General features: G+C 39.0%; 4 protein-coding genes across 6 annotated transcripts in view; all 4 read left to right on the forward strand.

Moving 5' to 3' along the window:
* The window catches only part of LOC132784764 (solute carrier organic anion transporter family member 5A1), a 29196-nt gene extending 9535 nt beyond the window's left edge, over positions 1 to 19661 (forward strand). Inside the window, exons 3-9 of one of the 3 annotated variants that reach the window (XM_060790604.1) lie at positions 11561 to 11928; positions 13236 to 14248; positions 15011 to 15853; positions 15914 to 16328; positions 16385 to 16536; positions 16591 to 16720; positions 17056 to 19661. In XM_060790604.1, the coding sequence (XP_060646587.1) occupies positions 11699 to 11928; positions 13236 to 14248; positions 15011 to 15853; positions 15914 to 16328; positions 16385 to 16536; positions 16591 to 16720; positions 17056 to 17947 (3675 nt within the window). In that variant the 5' untranslated portion in view covers positions 11561 to 11698 and the 3' untranslated portion in view covers positions 17948 to 19661. Of the gene's footprint in view, positions 1 to 11560; positions 11929 to 12775; positions 12925 to 12972; positions 13170 to 13235; positions 14249 to 15010; positions 15854 to 15913; positions 16329 to 16384; positions 16537 to 16590; positions 16721 to 17055 lie in introns of those variants that run through there. The other 2 variants (XM_060790622.1, XM_060790612.1) reach the window with 2 other exon arrangements.
* Positions 19662 to 20743: 1082 nt separating this feature from the next.
* On the forward strand, positions 20744 to 22691 carry LOC132798418 (ERC protein 2). Its single transcript, XM_060810273.1, has 6 exons — positions 20744 to 20834; positions 20891 to 21196; positions 21257 to 21414; positions 21474 to 21728; positions 21790 to 22000; positions 22111 to 22691. Exons 1-5 carry the CDS (start codon positions 20744 to 20746, stop codon positions 21913 to 21915), a joined length of 936 nt encoding a protein of 311 aa, XP_060666256.1. The 3' UTR covers positions 21916 to 22000; positions 22111 to 22691.
* Positions 22692 to 23370: 679 nt separating this feature from the next.
* On the forward strand, positions 23371 to 24245 carry LOC132798419 (cuticle protein 7). Its single transcript, XM_060810274.1, has 2 exons — positions 23371 to 23476; positions 23531 to 24245. The coding sequence occupies exons 1-2, from the start codon at positions 23465 to 23467 to the stop codon at positions 23975 to 23977; spliced, it is 459 nt and encodes a 152-aa protein (XP_060666257.1). The 5' UTR covers positions 23371 to 23464; the 3' UTR covers positions 23978 to 24245.
* A 727-nt stretch (positions 24246 to 24972) lies between these two features.
* LOC132798426 (uncharacterized) lies at positions 24973 to 26017 on the forward strand. The gene has a single exon (XM_060810280.1). It carries the CDS (start codon positions 25073 to 25075, stop codon positions 25694 to 25696), a length of 624 nt encoding a protein of 207 aa, XP_060666263.1. The 5' UTR covers positions 24973 to 25072; the 3' UTR covers positions 25697 to 26017.
* Positions 26018 to 26125: the final 108 nt, after the last annotated feature.

Below are 26125 nucleotides of genomic sequence, written 5' to 3' on the forward strand. Positions count from 1 at the left end.
TTGCTGTTTTCCGTTTTAAAAATGACAGACTATGGAAGTTTCCGGGAATGCGTTGATAAAACGTCGCATGGTTATTGAATCCCGATGCTGGCCCACGCAGCCTTCTTTCAATTAATCAACTGTCGTGTAAAATTATTAAATTTATGAGTTCAGGGCAACTGTGGTCGCTTCTCTTCTCTCTCTCTCTCTTTCGCTCTCTGGCTTTTGTTAGTCGCATTTGCTGTTGTCTTTATGGTAAATGTATTTATAATCTCAATGCGGGTCGCGTCGCGTTGCCAGCCTCCTACAACGCTTTTGTTGTCGCTTGTTGCTGAGGCGAGAGTGTCGTTGTGTGTGTGTGTGCAAGCTAAAAGTTATTTTTGTATTGGTGCCCACACACACACACTCACACTCACACACTTTTGTACTAAACACGTGCCAAGATACACACACACACACACTTTTTGACACTGTCATCGCCGTTGTCGTGTCTTTTCACTGCTTTTGTTTTTTCAAATATTGTTTTTTTTTTTTTAGTGCTAATCTAATTATGTATATTATATGGAAATAGATCGAGAAAAAAGAGCAAGAGAGCATTGCATATTTTATAAACAAATGGCAAAAAGAAATGCAAACAATGCCTCGCTCACGTTTGTTTACGTTTTCAAAAAATAATTGACGCACATTTTTATTAATTTCCCCAGCTGACGATTGTAAAATTCTGCCACAATATTGCCGGGCTTTAGATAAATCCAGCAAGCCAAGGAGAGAATTTTTATGTTCAGTAAACAATATTATAAAAAAGAAGACAATGCATAATAACTGACAACTGCTACTTCTGTTTTATTGCTATTGTTATTAAAAAAAAAGAATAAGAAAAAGAGACTCGAACGTGACGTCAAACTGCAAGTGGCATTGCGAGACCTTGATACCGACCGAGTATCAATAGTAGGCATATGAATACAGCAAGTACAACAACTCTGAATACAGATTCAAATATGCACATACAACGAATTCAACGAGCATGTCTATTTCTGATAGGGAAGCGAATATTGTGCACATTCAGTTTACGACTTTGTTGTCCCCGCCACACAAATGCATTGATTTGAATTCTTGACGTCACCGAGAGCGATGTTTACCCCTTAAAATATTGCAGCTTTGCATGCCAAGTGGTTGCTGTGGGGCTTATCTAGGGATAACTACCTCAAAAGTATGCTATAATCGAATAATCGAAATGCAAATATGTGAAGAGGGAAATGTTGAACAGGATTTCTAATAAAATACTAAATTGGAAACATACATACATACATACATATATAATACTGGCAAAAGTACATTTACTTTAAAGTATATTAAATGTGGCATTACTCCACTTTAAATACTAACAATGCTCATTACTAATTCAGTGTTGCCACCCTGTTAAGAAAAGCCCACTCGCTAAATTCAAGTGCCGCCAATTTATCAACGCCTTTGTTAAATTCCCAACACGGCGCAAAACAAAATATAATTTGACGATAATTGCTGTGAACTTTTGACATTCCGCGCATTAAGTCTACAATTACAGTGTGCCAATTATGTTAGAGCCATGTATGCATTTTAATAGCAGCGCAGTTAACATGATTTTTCCAGAATGTGAAAGCCACAAGTTGTTTGCTGACCTTGAGTTACGATTCGCTTCAGCTGACGATCAAGAATTAAGTGTGGCTTTTAAGAGATTCTTCACGTTGTGTGAGGAAAGTATCAGTTTTAAAGTTGACGTAAGTCGTTGGCAAAACTAATTGCCATGCAAAATGTGGCACTCATTTTCAATGTTTCTACTGCATCCCAAGTATTTGGCGGCGAGACGACGGTTTTATCAGTAGATGGATGTCGATGTCACGTCCTTTGCGGGTAATTCCACTGTCTATATCTCTATCAGTTGTCGATGTCGATGCGGATCACGCACGCGGATCAAGCGCCCTATGTTTATGTCTCTCTCTCTCTCACTCTTCGTCTGTCTGTCTGTCTGTCTGTGCTTCTTATTCTTCAGTCTTTGTCCGTTCAATGAACCTGAGGCAGCTGCCGGATGCAAGACTGATGAAATGCTGATGAAACACTGATGTAAGGCACAAATTGTAATCTCGAAAGTTTGCTCTGCTCCACTTTGCACAACTTTTGTGCCAACAAACACAGCTACGATTCTCAAGTGCCGCTTGGCTAAAATGGTAAAGGTCATTAAAGCACAATAACAAAAAGACCTGAAAAAAAAACAAAAGTTTTCAAAGCCACTTGAAAAAGTACCAAATAAAGAAACTTGTTTGAGTCGGTTGTCAAGTGTCCAGCAGCAGGTTGTGGTGTGGGAGCATGTGTCATAGCCAGAGTCTACGTCTGTGTTTCACTTTTATTCACTCTTTTTTTTTGTTTTTGTGTACACTTTTATTTGTGGCTGTTTAATTGTTTCGTTCCTTTATTGTTCTCACACTTTTAGAATTTTAATTTGTGTATAGTAAAATGTGATTGCAGTGACAGCTTCAATTTTTGATTCGCAATGCATTCACACTCACTTTGTTCCTGAATATGTATGAGTTGTTGTTGTTGTTTTTTGTTGTTGCTGTTGTTGTATTCACTAGTGTGTCCATAAATAATCGTGTGCGTTTCGCATACAGGAAGCTAATGTGCAAAAACTTGTTTTTCTTCTACGCTTTTGATGATTCGTTTTTAGTGGCCTTTTTTTGTGTGTTACTAGTGAGAGACCAACTAGCGACTTTCACAAAGCCAAAAATGTGACATCTTTGCCGTCTTAAAATACCCACTAAAGATAAAGCTTTAAATGGGTATATACATATATGCATATTTATTGAGGTATTCAACTATAACAAGTTAGAAAGCTCGACTGTGAGATACCCACTAACTATTTTTAATTAAAGCAAAACAGTGCAGTAGTATTCTTTAAAAATACTAAATTAATATACCGAAAAAATACTAAAATATAATAAAGGGTATTATATTCAAAATATACCAAAGAGTACAAAATATACCGGATATAGTGTAAAATAAAAAGTGCGATATTATACTGTAAATATACCAAATTAATATACATACTATAAAAATACTAAATACTAAAATATGACAATGGCTATATACATTCAAAATATACCATTGAATAGAAAATATACTAGAATGTCACACAAAACAGGCGTATTTTCCCATACAAAAGATTTTCTAAAATAACTTCAAAAATTTTTATCTCGCAACAAAATTTACATTACAAAGTTATAATACCCTTCTACCCTTTGAGTAGCGGGTATAATAAAATGTGAATGTAAGTCTAGTTTTCTGTGTTGTCAGGTCATCATCTCATAAATTGAATTTACTCTGCCTTTTGTGCTTCCCAGAATTCAGAAAGCAAGAGCGAGAGATACATTTGAGCTGATAATAGAAGGCGGAATGATAAATGATAATTGCCAGGCACTGTTAGTGAAAAGTGTTCCATTTGTCAATTGATAAGAGCGTGCGGAACTCGTCTCGAGATAATTATTATGCACATGTTGCAGAAGGGCGACAAAGACTGAAAGACTTCTTCTTCTCTACGTACTACTGTTCGTATACTTGTTATTCTGTTTTGTGTTTTAAAGCCCATTTGCGCAAATAGAATACTAGTTCGTATTTCCCCCGAGGCAATTACGACAAAAATATAATGTATAATGTATAAACACGACGCTGATAACGCTGCGGACATTTCGAAAACTAAACAATTAGAATTATGCCCGACTTACGAACGTATACGTAATATGTGTGTGCTGTATTCTATTTAACTGCGTACCCAACCACAATATTATAATGTATGTGTTCGTGTCATGTAATGCTGCATAGCCTCGACTATGTTTTTTATTTATTTATTTCTTGTTGTTGTCGCTGACATTGATGATTTGATAATCTCTCTGGGGAGGGCACGCATAATGTTTCTTCCCTCAGCTCAGTGTCAACAGAGCAACGTCTTCGGGGACCGGAAAGTCACTCGCTTGACACAATCTACAACAACAGAGAAGAGTTCACAATTAGCGCTCACTTTGTACACATTTATGTTGGGGCAATTTACAATTCACTGGGCCAACTTTACTGTCTGTGTGCAAATATCAACAATGACTCGAAACATTTGAAAAATGTCTCACAAAAAAACGTTGAAATTAAAAGTGAATTTCCAGCGAAGTTGGAAAGGAAATGAGCACATTTTGTAAATGATTTTAATCTATTATTTTTTCCCCATATATTTCTCTATATCTTTCACCCAGTTGCCTTTAGTTAAACGGTTTCGATTTCAGTTACACAAAACACAACAAAAAAACAGTTGTTTAAACAAAAACTTGCTATCTGTGCTTAATCCAGTGTGACAAACTGATTCGATATGAATGATGAGTGTGTCCCAGATACTATTTTACGCTCAATAAGTTTTCACTTTTCAAGACAGCTTTGCGTTGCATTTAGCTGCGCTTAAAGAAATTCACAGAATATAATATAATTCAAAACAATCGTAGTACAACTTAATTTTGTGATAAGTAAAGTCAAGCGATTAGAGAGTCGCTTGACTTTACGACCCATATTTCAGTAATCAAGCTAAGCAATTATATATTTTTGTATATATTTAATGTGCGTCTTTATGATGATGAAGTAATCAATGTGTGAAAATCAAATTGTATATTGCATAAATCAAAACTAATTCATTTTGTTGCGGATGCACAATTTATTTGAAAGTGATTTGCTGGCTTTTGTGTAATAGATTTATAAATTATTTTATTTACGGTGAGAAGCAATGAGAAAACTTTGCACTGTTGTCAAAGGTCCGGTTGATAAAAGACTTTTCTTTTCTCTAAGCTTTCTCTGAAGAACTTTGCCCAAAAACTAAAACAAGTTGCAGCTGAGTTAGATTCATTAAGAGTTTAGCTGCATATTTAATGAAGTTTCTAATAAGCCAACTTGGCTGGGCGTTTAAATATTTCCGGTGTGAGCAGAAGAAATGCCACAAAAGTCAGATTGGTCAATGGAGGGTTTCGTTGCCTCAACTCAACTCGACTCGACTCGACTCGACTTTCGACTCATTTCAAAGTGAGCTGCAATCTCGAGTTTCTTAAGTTTCCTCCCCATTCGCTATTTGTTCCCTTTTTTTTGTATTTATTGCAATTCAGACACTCTCGTGCAATTACTTTGGACTTTTTGTGAATTCAACAAAACCCGTTGAGCTGGGGCTTCTATGCTCCCCCCTCCCTCTCTCCGTCTCTCTGGAAGTGTTGACGTGTTGAGCACCCACCCAAATGTCTCGTCGAGCCTAACGAGACGGAGAAGGAGGAGGAGGAAAGAGAGGAGGTGAGTTAGATGGAGTGTATCGGATTACAAGTCGTTGGCTGTGCTTGGAAGCTAATCCTCTTAGGCAGAGTTGACTGCGTTTTTAACTGAATCACTGAAATATATATTCGCAACTGTAATTGTTGTTGTCGCTGACTTTTGGACTTTTCTTCTCACTCGTTAGTGTTATTGTTTTTGTTTATTTTTAATTGTGCAAAAGATATATAAAAAGAGTCACAAGACACCCCAAAAGAGAAATATCGTGAACTTGGCTGCTTTATGCGAATGTGAATGTGAATGTTATTCAAGACTGAGAATGAGACTCTGAATCTTGAGACTTGTCTTGCAGCATCATCATCTGCTTTTCTTCTCAGCTCTCAGAGTTGAATGGACCGACGACAAGTTGTTGTCTTTGTTCTGCAGCTGACCTCGATTAATTTCGGGTTAAAAGTGTATAAATAAATTGAGGTACATTTGATCACCGTTAATCGTGCGGTTAACCAGTTACAGCATATTGACAAACATTTAAGTGAATAATTGCCAACTTGAACTGTGTCCAATTCAACGCTCCCCCTCCTCCTCCTCCTCCTCCTCCCTCTCCTCCGTCTTCTCTACATCTAACATGTTGTCATGTGGGAGTGTTTCTGCAACCGGTACAAGACTTTTAAGTCTCTGTCTGTGGTCATTGGTAATGAGACTCGTTTGGCCAGCTTTGAAGGCCAAGTTATACTCTCTCTCCCTCTCTATCCCCCCGCTTCTCCTTCTCTCTGTGGCGTTGACAATGCGTCAATTTGGCTTATGATGTAGGTTGAGTCGAAAATAAAGTTATGCAAAAATCGCTGATGGCATCGAATGTGTCAAGACAATGACTTGCGCTTAATTAACAATACAAATAGCTTGACAAATACTAATACTACAATACACAATTCAAATCAAGCTGTGAGTCAATAACTGTAACAGTTTTCCATGCATTCAGATTGGTTTTTCCACCGAAATGTAGTAAACAAAAGTATTCATTAATTGTTGCGTTAAGCGAAGCAGTTTAAGTGTCGATTGCAGTTGGATTAAATGCTGCTAAGCTGCCTTGAACTGATCAAATATTAATGCAGAGTTCAATGAACTTAATGCCAATTAAATGCAATTTGTTGACAACACTTTTGTTTGGCATTGAAGTTCTCAAATATTACAGAATTTGAATCTAAGTTGTCTCAACTTATTGCTGATCGAGATCAAGAATTTAAAACGGTTTTACGCATTCATTTAACCTTAAAAATGGTTCCTCTACTCCATCATAAAATATTACAGCATTTTTATCACAATTGTTTGAACTTTTCACAGATCGAGATCAAGAATTTAAAACAGTTTTACGCATTCGCTTAGTCTCTAAAATTGTTCCTTAACTTCATCATAATATGTTTTACAGAATTCTATAAACTTAGTGGCAATTAAATGCAATTTGTTGACAACACTTTTGTTTGACATTGAAGTAATCAAATATTACAGAATTTTTATCGCAGTTGTGTGAACTTATTCCAGATCGAGATCACGAATTCAAAATAGTTTTACGCATTCGCTTAGCCTCAAAAGTTTTCCTTAACTTCGTCACAAAATGTTTTACACACTTTAAGCTGATCTCTTTTAATTGCTTTAATATTTACAAACAGTTCTTCGGGTAATTCAATTACGACAGTAAAATACCTCTGACCTCTATATATAAAGTCATTTAATTAAGAAGGCTGAACAACAAAGTTTTCCGGGTTCGAAAACAACGGCGAGACAATGAATGTTTGACATTTTTACAACTCTTATTCGTACTTTAATTAATAACATTTATGGTTATTATGCCACCATAGACTGGATATATGGTTCTGTCTGCGAAACGTGTTATAAACATGACTTGTTTAAAGCTTTGCAATATTTCCACTTTCTTTGCTGGCCACAAAAACTGCACCCAAGTTGCGCAATTTTTGCAATTTGCGTTTCATAATAAAAGACGATGATGATGAAAACTTGCTTCATCTCTCATCTCAGTTCAGCTCTCTCAACAACCGATCAAGTCAAGTTACTGTGGCTTAATGCCTTACATTATCTTTAATGGCCCCAAAATGTAAACTCTTTTTTTTGTTACTTTCCCCTCGAGCAATTGCAGAAATGTCAGTTCCTGTTTCTGTTCGGGTTCCTTAATAATTAGCTGATGGTCTCCTTTGATTAATACACGTATTATTCAATTTGTTTTCGGACTGTAATTAATTGGGTTAATGTTATGTGAGTTCGATTGCAATTGAACTTGTTCGAGTTATTATCTTTTTAATTGGCCACAGCAAAATAAATGGAACTGCACTCTGACTAAATTACACGAATGTGTTCTCTACTTTTTCACATATGTTTCATCTATCTAACATTCCACGGCGCATTTCCTATCTGATTAGATGATTGTGTAAATGCTGTAGATACTTGAGGAAGATACATAGGAAATACTGATTGGGTAAATGGGTATTATAACTTTATATAAGCAGAAGAAACCTTCTACGATCTTATAAAGTATATATATTGTGGACCAACAGATAAAACTATTAGAAATTATTCAACAAATAATATTATATACATAAAATGTGTATTAATTTCTTAGGTTGGCAATCTGGTATATTTTCTATGGTACATTTTGAATGTAGTAGTATATAGACGCTATATTTTATATTTTTTGTATTGATGTATCAAATATAACTTTAATAATCTCAAAAATTATTCAAGAAATATTTGTATATGCAACAGAAAGAATCTTTATTGCTTTGGTTCGCAATCTAATATACTAAATATTTTGAATATATTAGTATATCAACTTACCAAATATATCTATGAAAATCTTAGAAATTATTCACGAAATAATTATATATACTTTATTGCTTTGGCTAGCAATCTGGTATATTTCCAATGGTATATTGTGATTGTAGTAGTATATTTCGACTGTAGCTTTTACTTTACTTGTTATTGAATAAGCAGCTGAAATTTCATTTAATATTTACTCCATCTTATTCAATTATTATTATATTTTGATACTTTAATTGTGGTTCTTTTTAAATAACTTTTTATATATTGATAAATTTCTTTTCATTTAAATTTTATTATTGCCACTTGTAAATGCAATTCCCTAAGTTCTCCTTGGACACTTTACGCTACAATAACAAACTGAAATTTATCAATGTTTTGCTGGATGCATTTAATTAATTTCGTGATAATCCCATTTGGGGGTCACAACCTAGGGACACGGCATCAATTCATTGGCCACTTGCCAAAAAAAAAAAGAAGAATGACGAGCGACAGGAAGGCAAAGAGAGAGAGATTACAAAATGCTGTCATTGGATGTGAGAGATGCGACATAAGCTGAAAGTTTGTTCTTTCGTTTTTGCAGTGACACCAAAAATTGGGTAACATGAAAGCAATAAGCTGAAGCATTTGTGGGTCAACAGCAGCGACCAAATAGAATATCAAAACTCGTACAATATGTGAGCTGAAGTCCCAGTTTTGGGCCACTGAAGTGCTACATGCGATGCTAAGGCACATAATTGCCTAACTGGTTCACTGAGCTGAAGTTGCAAAGCAACGGTGAAGATAGAGAATAGAGTAGAAGAAAAGTATTGGGAGGGGAGAAGGAAGAGGAAGAGAACAACATTAGCTGGGGCATTTGCCTAGTAAATGGGTCAGATTGGAAGCCGTAAATTACGGTTAAGCACCGGGCGGGAATAACTACAGCTTAGGCCAAGCCAAATCTCCAATTAGTCTCGACTCTCGACCACCCCCCAATGCAATGCAATTTATATAGGCTATCAAAAGGAAAGTGCAGCAGATTGAACAATCAACAGAGGGGAGAGGAGGGGAGGCGTTGGTGATTGCAACTGCGATTGTGATTGTGGAGGAACAGCAGGTGCAACGTTGTGTCGCCTGTTGGCCATTTGATGTGCCTCATATCTGTGCTGTTTCTGTATTTGTGTCTGTGTCGTTTGCCAATCGATAAGCGAAAATGCAGTGAAAAGTGCCGAGTATATAGATATAATTACAGATTGATTGATATCCACTATAAAGAGCAATCAATTGAGGGGCAGATAACTAATATATATCTAGGTAATTAAGTGTGGGTGAAGAAGATTTACGCTTCGTTGGTAGCTAATCAAAGATGGAAATATAAATAGCTTGAAATTGGCAGATTATTAAATATGAGAAGAGATATAAATTTAGTTATTACTTGTATAGAATTTAAAGAACAGTCTTCAAGGATTAAATTCAAGATAGTATGTATGGTAAACACTTTTGAATAAAAATACACTTTATGTTATACTATAGATATAAATATAAATATGTCGACAAAATACTTAAATATACAAACTTAAAAATACTGAAACAATCCTAAAAAGTTATATTTAATATCTATACATACTTAAATTCACAAAAAATACTTTAATATACCAAACATTAAGATTTAATATTTTAAATGTGCAAACGAATATACCAAAAATTCAGAAAATATGCTGAAAGTAGAATTTTTATACTGATATACTACATTTATATATTCGTGAATGCACAAACTTGTATACAAAAATACTAAAATATACCAAGCTCAATATTTTCTATATTAAAATACTACATTCACATTATACTAAAAGAATACTACATTATTAATGATAGGAAAGCAATGTGTTTAAAGGTCTAAGTTTATAAAATCTTTACTCTTTCGATGCGACCTTAATTTGTTTATACAATAAGTAAGAACCTTCCAGTGACCATGAAGAACTTAAGAACAAACAAAAATATGATGCATGTATACTAAAGATAAACCTTCGCAAAGAACTAGAACCCGACAAGTTTGCTTTAGATTCTGTAAATTGCAACTGCTGTCTGTCTGATGGGCACAAAAGTGCAGAGATAATGAGACAAGTCATGAGACACATCTGAGAGATGCGTCTACGCAGCTCGTGTCAGAGTAATGTGATGTACTAAGCCCAGACATATCACTTCCTGGAGTGCGTGGCTTGGTCCTTGCTCCTATTGCGAGACTAATTGTGCCTCAAATTGTTGTGCACGTTGACGTTGGACTACGAGTATAATAACTAGAACGGTGAATGGTGACTGCGACTGGCAACAGAATAATTGCGAGAGGCGTTGAGCAGGCCAACACTTTACTAGCTGTGTTATGTGTTGCAAACCTTATATAGTAGTACCTCATACCCCACTCCTTCCTCACCACACACACATCCCTCAAGTTGTCAACATTCTCGAGGCTGCCTGCTGACAATCTATGTGTGTGTGGGCTACATTTGGATGGAGGTTAAGCAGCAGGATGAGCATGACGCCGTTTCCTATTAAAAGTACACACGTTATACGATGTGATGTGCGATGTGCTTCTTTTGTCGGCACGAAGGACTTGCTTGGACAGCCAAAGCTATAGCTACAGCTAGTGGATTGTATTGGATTGGCCACACAAAAGGCGTCAGCTGCTGATTTCCCTTTCATTAATATGCGGCTCAGCAAAACAGAGAGAGAGCAACCAGGCAAACACGCCCACAAGTTTCAGCGACCGCCCTAATGTACTCTACATATAATACATATCGATTTCTGAATATATACCATATGCAATATTTAGTATTTAACTGACATCCTTATTTTATGGCATGCTGACAGCAAACTGCGCTCTTAGAATGCTAATCTGAATTTATTATTTTCTAAAGGTCACTTGTTTCTCTTAACTTTAAATACTTCTTTTGAATTTTATTTCGTATTTAGTAAAGTTGTTTTGATTTCTTTTTTATTTTATTTCGCATTTAGTAAACGTGTATAAACAACTTTAAGAGAGCTACATTTTATTGTATATACATTTTAGGAAGGTTGCTCACTTAAATATAAAGATTTCTCAAAGATGATTTCTGTTTCGTCTTTAATCTTTAGGAATAAAATAAAATGATTTGTATTTCGTCTTTAACCTTTAGGAATCATTAAGCTTTAGGAATAAAATAAAATTATTTCTGTTGCGTCTTTAATCTTTGAGAATTTCTAATCTTTAAGAATAAAATAAAATGATTTCTGTTTCGTTTTTAATAGTTGGACATCTTTAATATTTTAAGAATAAATGAAGTGCCACCTTGCAGAAAAACACAAAAAAAGTTATTCAAAATATTGCTATCCACTTTGATTTATGATTGTTAATAATATACTTTATTGTTTACTATATATAATTATAATACTAATTGAATGTGTTCTCTTTCCTTTTCAGAACATGCCTCAAAGCCTTAGCCAAAGTTGCAACTAGAAGAGCAGGAGAGAAGACAGAGAGAGAGAGAGACCGTAGGCAATTGATTTGAATGGTCGTGAGTGTGGAACGCGATAGCTTGGATAACATAAATGCAACAATATGTCGGCGAAATCAAGAAACACGATGGAGCAGTACACAAATCCCTCCTTCGAGCAGGAATGCAATCCAACAGCAGCAGCCACCACAACGATAGGAGGAGGAGGAGCGGGAGCGGGAGCCGGAGGAAGTGCGGTGACAGCTGCCGTGCCAGTTGGAGGAGGATTAGGCACAGTTACAGTTGCAGCAGCTGCAGGCGATGCCGATGGAGCGACACATCGCAAAGGTCACAGGTGAGCAGAGTGATGTGAAGTGAAGTGAAGGATTAATGATGTGGAGGACAAATGTGCAATGGCACGGCATTAGTCAAGGTTCAAAATGTGCAATTTCCGTGTCCCAAAAAAAGCAAGAGAATAAAACGCGAGCACTTTGTGTATTTGCATACATAACATGACACCTGGAGAACAGCAAACAGCGCTTGACATTTATTCACGAGTGTATTCGCTTCGATTATTTGTGCAATTAGGCGTGCAGATTGAGGCGGGGCTGGGGGCTGGGGCAGAGGGCGGCGACAGAGTTCGACAGGCCTTCAAGGCGACTTGGGCGCCTTTAATAATTCACAAGACGCGAGACACAATCGATGGCAAGTCGATTACGGCAAACTCGACTCGGTCAAATATTGATATATATTCCACTTAAAGGCGGCCTCAAGTCAGGGACATTCTACAATAATTTGGCACGTGAGCCACATTCGCTTGACGCAGTTCGCCGCAGCAGCAAACTCCGCGAAGTGGCTGCCACATTTCGTGGCATGAAGTTGCCAACGCTGAGAGTGAAAGAGAGAGAGAAAGAGGCAAAGATTTGGCCCTTGTTGTTTGTTTGACATTGAATATTGGCAATTGGGATTGAGTCCTTGCATTTGCATTTATTTCAATGCAAAGTGCAAGTTCTAGGCCAAAAGGCAGCCAAAAAGGACTCGACACTTCAACTTCAACTCCATTTCGATTTCAGCCAGATTTAAGCAGCTTAAAAGCTAAGTCAACGCTGGGTGAGCTCAATCGTTTATTAAATCTCGTTTTGCTCACTAAATTTTCTCAAGTCTTTTTAGAAACTATTCGTTCTTGATCAGATTTGCGTTGAATTTCAGTTCCTACATAAAATAAATAAAACAAAAAATCTAAAAAAAAAGACAAATACTTAGCATATCACGGTGTTATCGATATATCGATACAAAAAAGTTAAGTGGGATTTCAACACACAAAGCTAGCATGATTGGCATTTACTAAAGTGTAAGATTGTTTAAAGAACTTTTAAATTCCGAATGAATTGAAATTTGTATTATAAATTTAAGTAATTTATATAGAATTACAATTGTTTGATTAATCGATAGTTGCTGAACTGCAAACTTAATAATACTATCGTCTTTTTTAATAAGTTGTCACATCTAGAAATGCGCAAAATTTTGGTATTCCATAAAGTATTTAATAATCGAGTTCAACTAACAAATTGGGATTAGAGCAAGTGAAAGTCATGAGTATTGAGTGGAAGAGTGTTTCCCCGAACGATATCTGATTCATTTATTGTTGTGTCTCGTTTGCAGGCGACAGGAATCGATGTACCAGATGACAGGCCTCTACTCGGAGGCGAATAGTGGCGACGACAGCAGCATCGATGCCGCCCAAGATGGCCCCCACATGGGCATGGCCACCACAGCAGTGGGCGTCGAGCTCGGAGCTGGGACGGACACGAATGCAGTGCTCAAGTGCCACAGTCGTCAGCCATCGGCAGCAGCAGCAGCTGGTGGAAAGTGCAGCAATGCTGATCACCAGCGGACGGACGACGATGATGAGGATGAGGAACAGTTTCATTCGCGAGACTGCGGCATCTTGAATTGTCGTCCCTATGGCATCCAAAGATTCGCCCGCATCAAGATCTTTGTGCTGCTTCTTTCGCTGCTCGTGATGATGCAGCAAGCACTCAGCTCGGGTTACATCAATTCAGTGATTACGACGATCGAGAAACGCTTCGAAATCCCCTCGAGTTACTCGGGTCTGATTGCGTCCAGCTACGAGATTGGCAACGTCATCACCGTCATCTTTGTCAGCTATCTCGGTAGTCGGCGGCACATTCCCGTCTGGATTGGCATTGGCGCCGTGATCATGGGTATTGGCTCGCTGGTGTTTATGGTGCCGCATTTTACCGGCGAACCCAATCCCGGCATTGCCATCAAGAACAAGACCAGCGACAACATTTGCCGCAGCGCTCTTGTGCGTGACCAGGACATGGATCTGGGACGCCTCTCGAGCGGTCTCTCCAATCAGCCCCTGGCACCACACACGCTCCGCGAGGACAATTGTCTGGAGGGCAAAGCCTCCACCACGGGTCCCGTGCTGCTCTTTGTCCTAGCCCAGCTGCTGTTGGGTTGCGGTGGCAGTCCGCTCTTCACTCTGGGCACCACCTATGTGGACGATCATGTGCGCACCGAGAGCTCATCAATGTACATTGGCTGCATGTACAGCATGGCTGCTTTTGGCCCTGTCGTTGGCTTCCTGCTGGGCGCCTATCTGCTTAGCTTTCACATGGACTCGCTCTCATCCACCATCATTTCGATAAGTAAGTGTATAAACTGCAGCCTTCCAGATCTTACTTTAATATCTACATATATCAGCATAATGCTCGGAATATTATAATGCAGACCAATTTTATCTATGTAGAGAGTTTATAGACAGAATTTCAGCCTTCTAGCTCTTACCACTTAAGGGCGATTTGACGCCCTCTCTTTGATGATTATAAAACTCATAATACTGACTGAATTCACTGAGAGAACAATCAATGCACATTCTAAGCGGTAAGACCTAGAAGACTGAAATTCTGTGTATACATTTTAGATTTCTAGCTTTTACCGCTTACACTGTTCTCTCGGTCATTTCAGTCCGTAATAAGAGTTTTAAAAACCCCTCCGCAAGCGTAACATTTGTTAGAGAAAATTTCAGCCTTCTAGGTCTTACCATTTAAATGGTAATTTAGGATCTTCATAAAGAAAATTAAATTTTTAGCAGCTAGATTAATTAATAATATAATAATATCTATAGATATGATGCTCAAAATGTACAAAATTTCGGATTTCGTAAGAAGTTTGTGAATTAGGATTAAAATAAACAGTCGGACAGACAGTCAGATAAAGTTCCTTAAAAGAAAACTACCAACTAATGCTGAAAACGTTTCCTTTATTTATTGCTAAAAAAACTTGTATATTTCCATTACCTAGTTTTTCCCCTTAAGGGAATGGAATAAAGAATAGATAATGTGAGGGAATCTTTTGAACTTTATTTTCACTTCGTCTCATCACTAATTCAATATTCTTCTTTTGTACAGCTCCTGGTGATCGTCGCTGGGTGGGCATGTGGTGGGGAGGCTTCCTCCTATGCGGCGTCATACTGCTCGTGGTCGCGGTGCCCTTCTTCAGCTTCCCCAAAGTGCTGACGCGCGAGAAGAAGAAGATACGCAAGAGCAGCGTCGTCCAACTGGCGCTGCCCAACAACTCGAGTGCAACGGCTGCCACTGATGAGCTGGGAAAGGTGAAGAAGGTGGAAATTGTGGCCGTGACCAGCAAAGAGGAGGAGGCACAATCCCCGCCCAAGGTGGACACTGGCTACGGCAAGGATATCAAGGATATACCCCAGTCAATGCTGCGTCTGGTCAAGAATCCCGTATACATTGTGACCTGCCTTGGCGCCTGCATGGAGCTGATGATTGTCTCTGGCTTTGTGGTGTTTCTGCCCAAGTACCTGGAGACACAGTTCAGTCTGGGCAAGAGTCAGGCGAACATCTTCACCGGCTCGATTGCAGTGCCCGGCGCCTGTATTGGCATCTTCATTGGCGGCTGTGTGCTCAAGAGATTCCAGCTGAAACCGAAGGGCGCTGTGCAGTTTGTGCTGATCACGAATGTGATCTGCTTGGCCTGCTATGCCATGTTGTTCTTCTTGGGTTGTGATAATCTCAAAATGGCTGGCACAACAATACCGTACTACACGAAGCAGGGCTCCACACTGGAGCAACCGTTCCAGGTGAATCTCACGGCAGCGTGCAACTTTGGGTGCGAGTGCTTGACCAGCGAAGTGGAACCCGTTTGTGGCAACAATGGCTTGACCTACTTCAGTCCCTGTCACGCCGGCTGCACTGCCTTCTCCTCCAGCTCCAATTACACCAATTGTGCATGTAAGTCGCTCACCTAGACTGCTCTTCAGTTCGTTGCTTTAACCACTTTTTCACTTTCAGGTGTTCACGCCAATATTTCAAGCAGCATTTATCGTGGCGCCGGCGGCAGTCAGGCTCAAGCTCTCAGTGCCAACGAGGACTTTGCCGAGGTGACTGTGGTGCCGGTGGCCACCGCTGGCCCCTGTGCCACGCCCTGTCGCACCATTTATCCCTTCCTCATACTGCTCTTCTTCATGACCTTCGTGGTGGCCTCCACGCAGATGCCGCTGCTCATGATTGTGTTGCGATCCGTGTCCGAGGAGGAACGTTCCTTTGCTCTGGGCATGCAGTTTGTCATCTTCCGCTTGTTCGGTTATATTCCCGCTCCTATTCTGTTCGGCAATCTCATCGATTCCACGTGTTTGCTCTGGAAATCCTCATGCGGCGAGAAAGGCGGTCGTTGTCTTATCTACGACATAGAAAAGTTCCGTTACAAGTGAGTAAAGGGGTTCTTCAAGTATTTTCCCTTTTCTTATAAATGTTCCTCTTTAGGTATGTGGGTCTCTGTGCCACCGTCAAGCTGGTGGCTCTCTTCATCTTCATTGTGGACTGGTGGCTCGTGCGCAGGCGCAAGCAGCTCGAGAAGATGAAGCCTCTGAATGCCAGCGATCCCATCATTGGCTCAATTATCAGCTTGGACAAACGTGAGTAGAACTCTTAAACGCTTAAGGTCCTTTAATTATAATATTGATTTACAGTGTTCGAGGAGAAGCTGACGGGCAGTGAGCCGAACACAGGATTCGTTGGCGGCAACGGAGAGCTGATAATACCCACAGACATAATGCGGCACTCGCGCAACGATTCCCGCACCATGCAGCTGGAGTACTGGTGAGTAGAACACATACAAATGTGAACTTTGAAATAGCAGTGTTTACGACCAACGCGTCTAAAATTGAAGTATACTTTCATAATTCAACAAAAGAAAGGGTGCAATATGATTATCATTGAAATAGCAGTGATATTTCAGTGTGTAGCCAAAACAATCAGAACAGAACAAATTTAACAGGGATTTTTGCTTGTTCCTTATCTCTCTATGAGCAAGGACTCAAATCACAAAAACAAAATGCGAAGAAAATCTTTTTGTAGTTTGTTTTCTGACGTACTGCAATTTCAATGTTCACAACACAAGTGAAACCAAAACTAATTCGAATCCTTATTTGCAGTTACGACAAGTGTGGACAGGTGATACCAGTGCCGAGCACTTGCCACGTGCCGCAGACCAAGTCTAAGAAGCACTTCCGCAGCGCTTCCTGCGATGTCAAAATGATACGTAGCTTTGCCAAGGATCACAATGTGGCTGGCGGAGTGGCGACTGCATCGGCTGCAGATGCAGCTGGCGACAAGTACAGGAATCTGAAGAAACTGCAGTCGCATACACGGAATCATTCGACGGATCTGAATCCGCAGGATGCGCGTCACAAGACGCTGCGCGATGATCCCACGCTGCCCATACGCTACATACAGAATCAGTTGCGGCCGCAGGATTGCGCCGAGGAGGATGATGACGATGAGCTGACCACGGGCTGTGGCCACTTCGTGAAGAAGCATTCGCGGAATCACAGCTACGATCAGATCTATATGCCCAATAACATACGCTTCGATGCGGACTTTTTGCGGCATCCACATCATGCGCACTCGCATCACAGCAATCCCAAGAAGAATGTCAATCTGCTGAAGAATGTGGTCAGTGGCGATGGCAAGTTGAAGAACTCCAATGAGACGGAGGCAGCAGCAGCAGCTGTAGCTGGCGGTGGTTCGCGTTGCCATTCACGCAACAACTCCAAGGATCTGAATAGTCAGCTGGCATTGACTGAACCAGCAGCCACTGGTCTCAGCATATTGCGGCATCGGCGCACCAACTCCAAGGATCTGAACTACAGCATATTGCCAGAGACATCTGTCGCCACAGCGGCGGCAGCTGCATCTTCGCAATCCTCCCACAGCAATCACACGCGGAATACGTCGCATCACAAGATACAGATCGATGATGATCGCAACGAGCTGATCAACGACCAGGACAACGAGGATGACGAGGATTCCTCAGTACGCTTGTAGTTGCGCCGCTAGTTGAATAATGTTCCTCTGTGCTTAGTGTGAAGCAATAATCCAATGCTCCTCCAAAACAAAACTCTTGCGTAGCTTTACGGTTTGTGGCAGCAACACAGCAACTAAAGCATCTACATTCCAGGCAATGAATGAATCCAAAATATCCCCCAAATTTCTCCATCTAAATGCCTGCAAGTTGTGACTTGAGCTGCTTTATTTGTACTTACAACCAAGTGTTCAATTGTACTTTCCTCGTAGAGAAAAAAAACCAAGTAACAAAAAAAAAGATTAATAATCGTTTTTATACAAGAAAAAAGATGTTCAAACCGATTCACTGAAAGCAAGACGCGCGTATTGCAACCAATATTTATGAATAGTTTAATTATTCGATAAGCATTAGTAGCAACAACAACAACAAAAACCACAACAACAGTAACAATAACAACATATTGTAGTTTTTTAGCTCGTTGTGATAGGCATATTTTATATACTACATACAATATGTGTAAGAAGATACACTTTGGAAATTCGCAATGTTAAATTAATTTCGAATTTGTGTAGATGGATTCGAATTGTTTCCTTGACTTCTCCAATCCCCAACAATTTCGATAGAACCCTGCTGATGGCTTTTACTTATCTACTTTACATTGTGCAATCTCTCGGTTTCGAAAAAAAAAACATGGACAGAACAGAACAGAAATTTATTGACTGCGGATACTAATAGAAAATGTTTTTGCGACTAAATTAACCAATAATAATACTATTTATAAATGAGATAAACAATTGTCAATGGAAATTGTGCTGTGAAACAATGTGTGAGTAAATAAAACATAAAAACAAATGAAAGTAAAGAAAAGAATGTTTAGAAAATGAAATAAATGAATGTAAATTGTATTAGATAAGGAATCCATATCAGAGCTCGACTAAATGTGGCACGACGAATTCCTTAATACCCTCTAAAATAATGATTAACAAAAAGCATAATGCAAACGTTTTAATACAGAACATCGTACTTTAAACGATAATGCCTTAAATATATCAATTAATTATACACTAAAGATAAATATAAATCTAATATATAATAACTAATGTAATGTAATGTAATGCAAATGCATTTTAGTGAACCGCAACTGCGTAACTAGTTAGTGTGTCTATTATTTTAAGTTAGTGCGTGTCTTTTGCATCCGTATGTGCAATTCTGAAAGAATTCTTTCATAAAATGTATTGTATCTTTAGAATTCTGTTTGTGTGATTTCTCATCTTGATTCGCTTAGTGCAATTCCTGTATTCAATTAAATGTATTTAGATTAAACTGAAGCATAACACAACACATAATATACCCTAAGTTTATACACCATGAACGCCAGAAAGGAAGAGCGTAAGAAATCCGTGCACCCCACAATAGATATATATAATTATACAAATGATATACATATACATACATCTACATTTACACATACATAGATATATATTTGAAAACAAAATGGATTTTAATCACACAGTTAGCTGCGTAACAATTAGGTGCGAGTAAATTACACATACACACCCACACAATAACCATACCATGAGTAGAATTTTAAGAAATGCATATTTTTATTTAGAGAAAATATTGATATAACTAACAACAAGAAATGAATGTAATAATATTATATATGAAATGAAAACATGAGACTATTGACAAACAAAATAAATAATATATGTACTAGACAATTCCAAAGGTGTATTTTAAACAAGGTTTTTTTATTATCAAAGTGTCAAATCAACACTTCAAATTCAAATTTAACGATCGCGCGCCTTTTCACCTTCTTATCACACTGCAAATCACACACGCACACATACATCCTCATACGCGGTGCGCTTTGTCAACAGCTGAGCTTTCAAGCTATCTCGCTCTTTCGCTTGCACTCAGCATGCAGTCTACTTTGACGGCCGCTCGTTCGCTCTCTTGCTACCGATTTATGTTCGCCTGGTGCGAAGGGAGCTTGCAGACCTGCTTTTGCGGACTCGTCGCTCCGCTTTTAGTCACCCACGCATACTTATGTGCACTCGCACACACATGTGATCGCAGTCAATTGTGTTGTGCATTCACACTACTATAAATGCTGTTCGCCTGGTAGAAAGGGAACCTTGCAGACCTGCTTGGTCGGCTTCGTGGCTTTGCCCGCACACACCTACGCATACACACTCATATGGATGCTCTCAAATTAAGTTGCCGTCAATTGTACTCTTGCTAAGAATTCTGTTTGCCTGGTATTATTTCTGTCGGGTGGACTTCCATTGCGCTGTCAGAACTTGCCAAATATGGTTTGTTTGGTTTTTATTCAATGGAATTGTTATAAAAAAAATAAAACCAAACATTTATTTATTGTTATTAGTTTACTTAAAATTAATTTTCATCCTCCCATTTATGGCGCGCTTCGAAATTTGAATTGTAAAGCTGATGGTGTGACCGCATGCATACCATAAAATAATACCAAATAGTGTGCACTCGACACTACAGCCTGTGCAGTATTTTAAAATTGCAGCATTAGCCAATACTTGAACTTTTGAAAGCTCTTAAAGCTCAAATGGTTTCTGTACCAGCAAATGTAAATGACAATGCAGGGCTGCAAGTCATTGTTTCAAAAAAATACATAAATTGATTTAAACGCTTAATTGTTTAATTGTACTTTATTTATAGAAAAGTACAATTGATATTTACTATTCGCTAAATACAACGCGAAGTGGCAAAAACAAATGCAAAAATGGCAATAATTTGATATCTTATCACATTTTACCCTAACTGATAAGCTTAACGGTGCCCTTATGAGTAATAGCAACAGTCGGAAATTGTACACCAACATGGAGAGACCATCCTCGTCCGCCATGCAGATGCTCTATGCGGAGCTGGCAGCAGGTAAATAAATATAGCCAATTTAAGAAACACAATAATATAGTGTCCTTGAATTGCAGTGAAATCTCAAAATACTCGCCTCGAGGAAGAGAATCTATTGCTGCAACATAGATTGAATCGTGTGTCCACTGATCAACACACAAATTCCGCAGTGAATGTCGAGGCCAAGATCAAGGCCTTCCAAATGGAAGAGGAACGTGATCGCATATTGGAAACCTTGCAGCTGCACAAGAAGAAGTATAATAAGTTGCACGATGCCTATCTGGAAAAGGTGACGCGCTGCAAGGCGTTGGAGGAAATGTTTAAAAGGCAAAAAACACTTACGGGCTTGGTTATGAAATCCGCAGTAGACCAAAGGAATTCAGGTGAGTCCAAATGCTATACAATTGATGTCTACGGTAGTTCATGATTGATTTGTTTAACAGAACAGCAATTCCTTTTGGAGAAGCGCCGATCACAGCAACAAAGTGAGCAAAACAATGCTGCAGAAGTGCAGCAGCTACAAGCGAAGATCGCAAAGATGCAAAAGGCCTTGGACGAGTCTTACGACATCATTGATGAGATGGACTTTGAGCTGGAAAGTGTACGTGTACAGATTAGTATTTCTTTGGCAAAAACTAATAGTCAATCATTTACTTACAGGTTGATTTGCTGGAGATGCAAAATAAAAACTTACGTGATGAGATTTCGGCTTTAAAGGCCCAATTAGCGACGGCTCCTCCAATGCCGACAGATATCGACGATCCACCACCAAAATATGCGCCGGCAGATCCTGCAGGTCTCGACGCACATCGTGACTACCGCCGAAAGGTTGCGTCTACCCGCGACAGTGAATATTTCCTGAAAAACGACGATGCCGATGCTGAAACACTGGAACGTGCCGCCATGACTCATAGCGTAAGTGTAAACAAAGGATTATCGATTATTACGAAGATAAGTTAATTGACTTCGATTGCAGCTGGTTCAAACTGTTGAGGCAGAAAGCAATTGCCTGCGCCGTGAGCTTTTGCGTTCGCGTTATCGACTCTCCATACGTGCTAAATTGGAGAAAGAAGAGGAGGAGGAAAATCAACAAGACGATTAAAAGTGGACATTAATTAAACTGATTGATTTACAAGTTTTAATAGTATTAAGATTATAACACATAAGGATACATGACTAAATACAGGGTAAGCAAACATCTGCTTTCAAATTCAAAACAATTGTTGTTTTTCCGTGACAGCAAGTTGAAAAGCATTGTCACAGTTGGTTATACTCCATTTTTTTTTTTTTTGAGCAGCTACAGTGCCTTCTCGCAAATTTATCAGTGTAGTGCAAATGATATTGCAAATGGAATGCAAGTTTGGTAAAATCGATCTTATTTCGCACTTAGACGCACTATGTTTAACCCAGTTATGAGCAAGTTACGCCTTACAAGTGAACATACCATTTGTCTGCCACATGTGGTGCACATATTACATGCCAGCGGTAGCAGCAGTAGCATACTGTTTAAAACAAGAAAATAAAATAATTAATAAAAATTGCAATGTATGTATGTATGTGGCGAGAACGTGATAGTGCGTAACCTGAATTTGATTTTTAAAGCATCAACATCAAATAAACCAAACGCCGTCTAATGGCGATTAATTAAAATATTTGTTAATGACATCAAACAGGTTATGGCCGCATCAATTAGCAAACAGAGGCACGCTCTGGAGGATCTATTCAGCTAACAGCACACGACACAATGTGCCAACATTTTAGCGAAACAAGTATTTTTATGATCCTTTTGATCGCATGCGATAATTTATAGACATTGCGCAATGTTTGCATGCGATAAATTAGTGTGACAACGTTGATACCTTTAGGAATCTAATGTGTGCTGCTTAAAAAAGCACTTGATGATACCCTGTAAAAAAATTACAAGTGTTCAATATACAATTTGCCAGCAAAACAAGTATTTTTATCATCCTTTTGATCGCATGCGATAATTTATGTAGATTTCGCAATGTTTGCATGCGATAAATTAGTGTGACGACGTTGATACCTTTTGGAATCTAATGTGTGCTGCTTAGAAAATAACTCGAAGATACCCTGTAAATAATTACAAGTGTTCAATATATATTTGTTTTGTTAATAGTGTGGTAGTGGATATAAGGAAAGTATTAATTAATATTTATTATCTGATATTTTATATATTTTTGAAAACTACCCATTTGCTTTCTTTCTAGGATATGCTCGCATGCATAAACTCTGCAATTAGCCAACTAGATAGGCCCATGCACTTGTCTTTTCTTTTTGGCCAACTTCAATCAGCAGTTGTCGCATTGGTTTTGACCAACACTGCACTTAGCATATTTCATGTTTAATTATTTTTATTTCATGGCTCACTTAATGAGCGCGTTCCAAATTTCTTGTCGCTCGCATTTGGGAGGCACTCGAAAGAGTTGCCACATGATCAACCAAGAGATTGAGCCTCTGAGTGCCGGCTTGCTGCTTGAGATTGAGACGTTTAGCAGCAACGCTGTCGTCGTGGGGGCTGAGACTGCGTGGAGCATATAAAAACAGCGAGGACTACACAGATTAATTATAACGATTTCGATCAGCATCGTGTTCAGTTCTCCACTAAAAATCAACAGCTCTCAGCCTTAGCAATGATGGGAAAAGTAAGAATTCCTTTTTTCGCATAAACACTTCTTAAATTTTATCCTCACCTACAGTTCAGCTATCTGTTCTGCATTTGCCTGGCGTTGACTGGCGCCACTTGGGCCATTGAGCTGCAGCCGGAGCCGGATTATGGACCAGTTGCCTACGAGTTCCACTGGGCTGTCAATGATCCACACACCGGCGACATCAAGAGCCAGAAGGAGACACGCAAGGACGATAAGGTCGAGGGTCAGTACACGCTGATCGATGCCGATGGCTATCAACGCATTGTGGATTACACCTCGGATGCTCACAACGGTTTCAATGCTGTCGTCCGCCGTGAGCCGACAGACATTAAGATTCCACTGCCGACCATCGAGAAGAAACTGATTGCCACCAAGATTGTGGCCCCGGTGCTTCCTCTCGTTCACTACGCTCCCAAGGCCATTCTGAAGACCCAGGAAGCACCCGAGGGCAACTACGTGTCGGTGTCGGGACCCACGGCTCAATACAAATACTAGAAAACCATCTCAGCAAACTGATTATCTCACAACATCATGAACTGAGCACAAGAACGAAGAGGAAGGAGAGATGAAAGTGGAAGAGGAATATCTCCAACGGTGCCAACCATTCGCATTCCCAACTCGCAATCGCATACATCATAATATCATACGTTTAAGTTATATACATACATTACTTGATATCACACACACATTGTAAAGATGCATCACATACATACTCTTAATCACATGCTTACATCATAAATATGCATAAAATTACATTGAATCTGTTCTGCACAAGAACACAAAAAAAATGTTGATGAGTTTTCTTTTTGAAGAGTGTGGATAAAAAGATCTTGATTGATCTAATAATGGGAAAATATGATCAAATCTATACAATGTTCAATAATTACAATTCTATGGATTCAAAACTTGTACTTTGTACTTTACGAAAGATTTATTTTCAGGTTACTTATTTGAAAAACCTATAAATGTTGTAGGAACTATAATTTTATAGTTTTTTTTAAAATAATTTATCTAAGAATCATTCTTAAATCTTTATTGTGATTAATCTCACCAAAAACAAAAACTTTTTAAGTGTATCATCAATAAGTATCTATCAAAATTTTAATTTTTGCTTAATTTCTTCTTCAGCTTGTGAAATCTTCACACGAATCTTGAGAGATTTGATAAGTGAGAACTTAAATTTGAGGACAGTTGATCAGAGATTTCCGTGACGCCAGCGAATGATCGTATCATAAGAAATGTGTAAGCAGTCATAACAAGAACCCATTGAGATCACCGTTGATACAACAATTATAATGATACGAGTCTGTAGTACTACTCGACTCATCTTGCACTCTCTGCTGTAGTTCGTGTGTGATGTGTCATCGTTAGATAAGCTGCTCCAGAGATAAACTAATGCACAATCTGCAGACGAGACATCGCGAAGACCGCCATAGAAGATCGCTAATCTCACGTAGTGTTCGCTCTTCCATCTCTTTCTGCAGAACTCTATCTCGATGTCGAAGGGGGGCGCACGTGCAACGAAGACGATGCTTCTATTGATGGGGCAAACAATTTTGGAGGTTTAGTTGTGGGCTGTCTGCACCGAAAATGCAACGATTGATGGCGTTGTCTTGGCCATGGATCAGTAACAAAATGATCGACGCGTTGACGACACGACAACGCCAACGATGCGCTGTAATCGTAATCCTAATGCTAATGGCACTAGGATCTATTGCAGCAGCGAGAGCAGCAACGAAGGAAGCCAACTGGCCTGAGCCACTGCAGCAATATGGCTGGGATACCAAGGAGCTGAAGAACAAGGTGCAGCATGGCGATGTCACCACTTTCGAGCTGGGCACACCCAACTATCAGATCCTCAATCCCGAAGATGAGCCGGAGTTCATCACCGAGGATCAGCCGCATTATCGCGAGATGCTGCGTCGCTTGACCAGCTCTTCGAATGGCACCGATACCATCGACATGGCCATGCCGGGTGTCGTCTCCAGTGTCAGTGCCAGTGCCGCAGCTGGCGAGGATTTACCTCGTCGTCCCAAGTGGGAGAAGTTGAGGAAACGCAGCAGCAATCCCGATGCACCCAAGCACATTGAACAACAGCAGCAGCCAGAACTCGAGATGGAAGCTGCGCCACTCGACAAGCGAAGCATTCAACCCAAGGTTCAGATCTACGCTGGCGCCAGACCGTTTCAGACTCGTATTGCCAATCTAAGCTAAGAGTCAACTTAATATTAATATTTATTGTTTATACTAAGTTTATTCTTGGTAAATCTTGAACCTCGAATCAATTAAACTTCAGCTTCAAGTCTTTTAGAATTTCACAATTGGAAACAGATTAACATAAATAATCAAGAAGAAGATAAAAGATCAAGAAATTCGCAGCAAAATTATTGAAACTTTAATTGTCGCAAGCAATTTCAGCTTTTCAAAGTTTTACCTATACAAATCTCATTCATTTACCTATACAAATCAAATTCTAATCTTTTTGGTAATTTTTTACTGTTTTTATTTATGTTAAAAACATATAAAATATTAAAATTGTGGACTATGATGAAAAATAAAAATTATGACAAAAAATAAATATGTTGGACCTTTATTTTCGCATCTATTTATTCATCTATTATATAACTATAATTTACAAAAATT

The sequence above is a fragment of the Drosophila nasuta genome, chromosome 2L (genome assembly GCF_023558535.2).
Source record: "Drosophila nasuta strain 15112-1781.00 chromosome 2L, ASM2355853v1, whole genome shotgun sequence".
Taxonomy (NCBI): domain Eukaryota; kingdom Metazoa; phylum Arthropoda; class Insecta; order Diptera; family Drosophilidae; genus Drosophila; species Drosophila nasuta.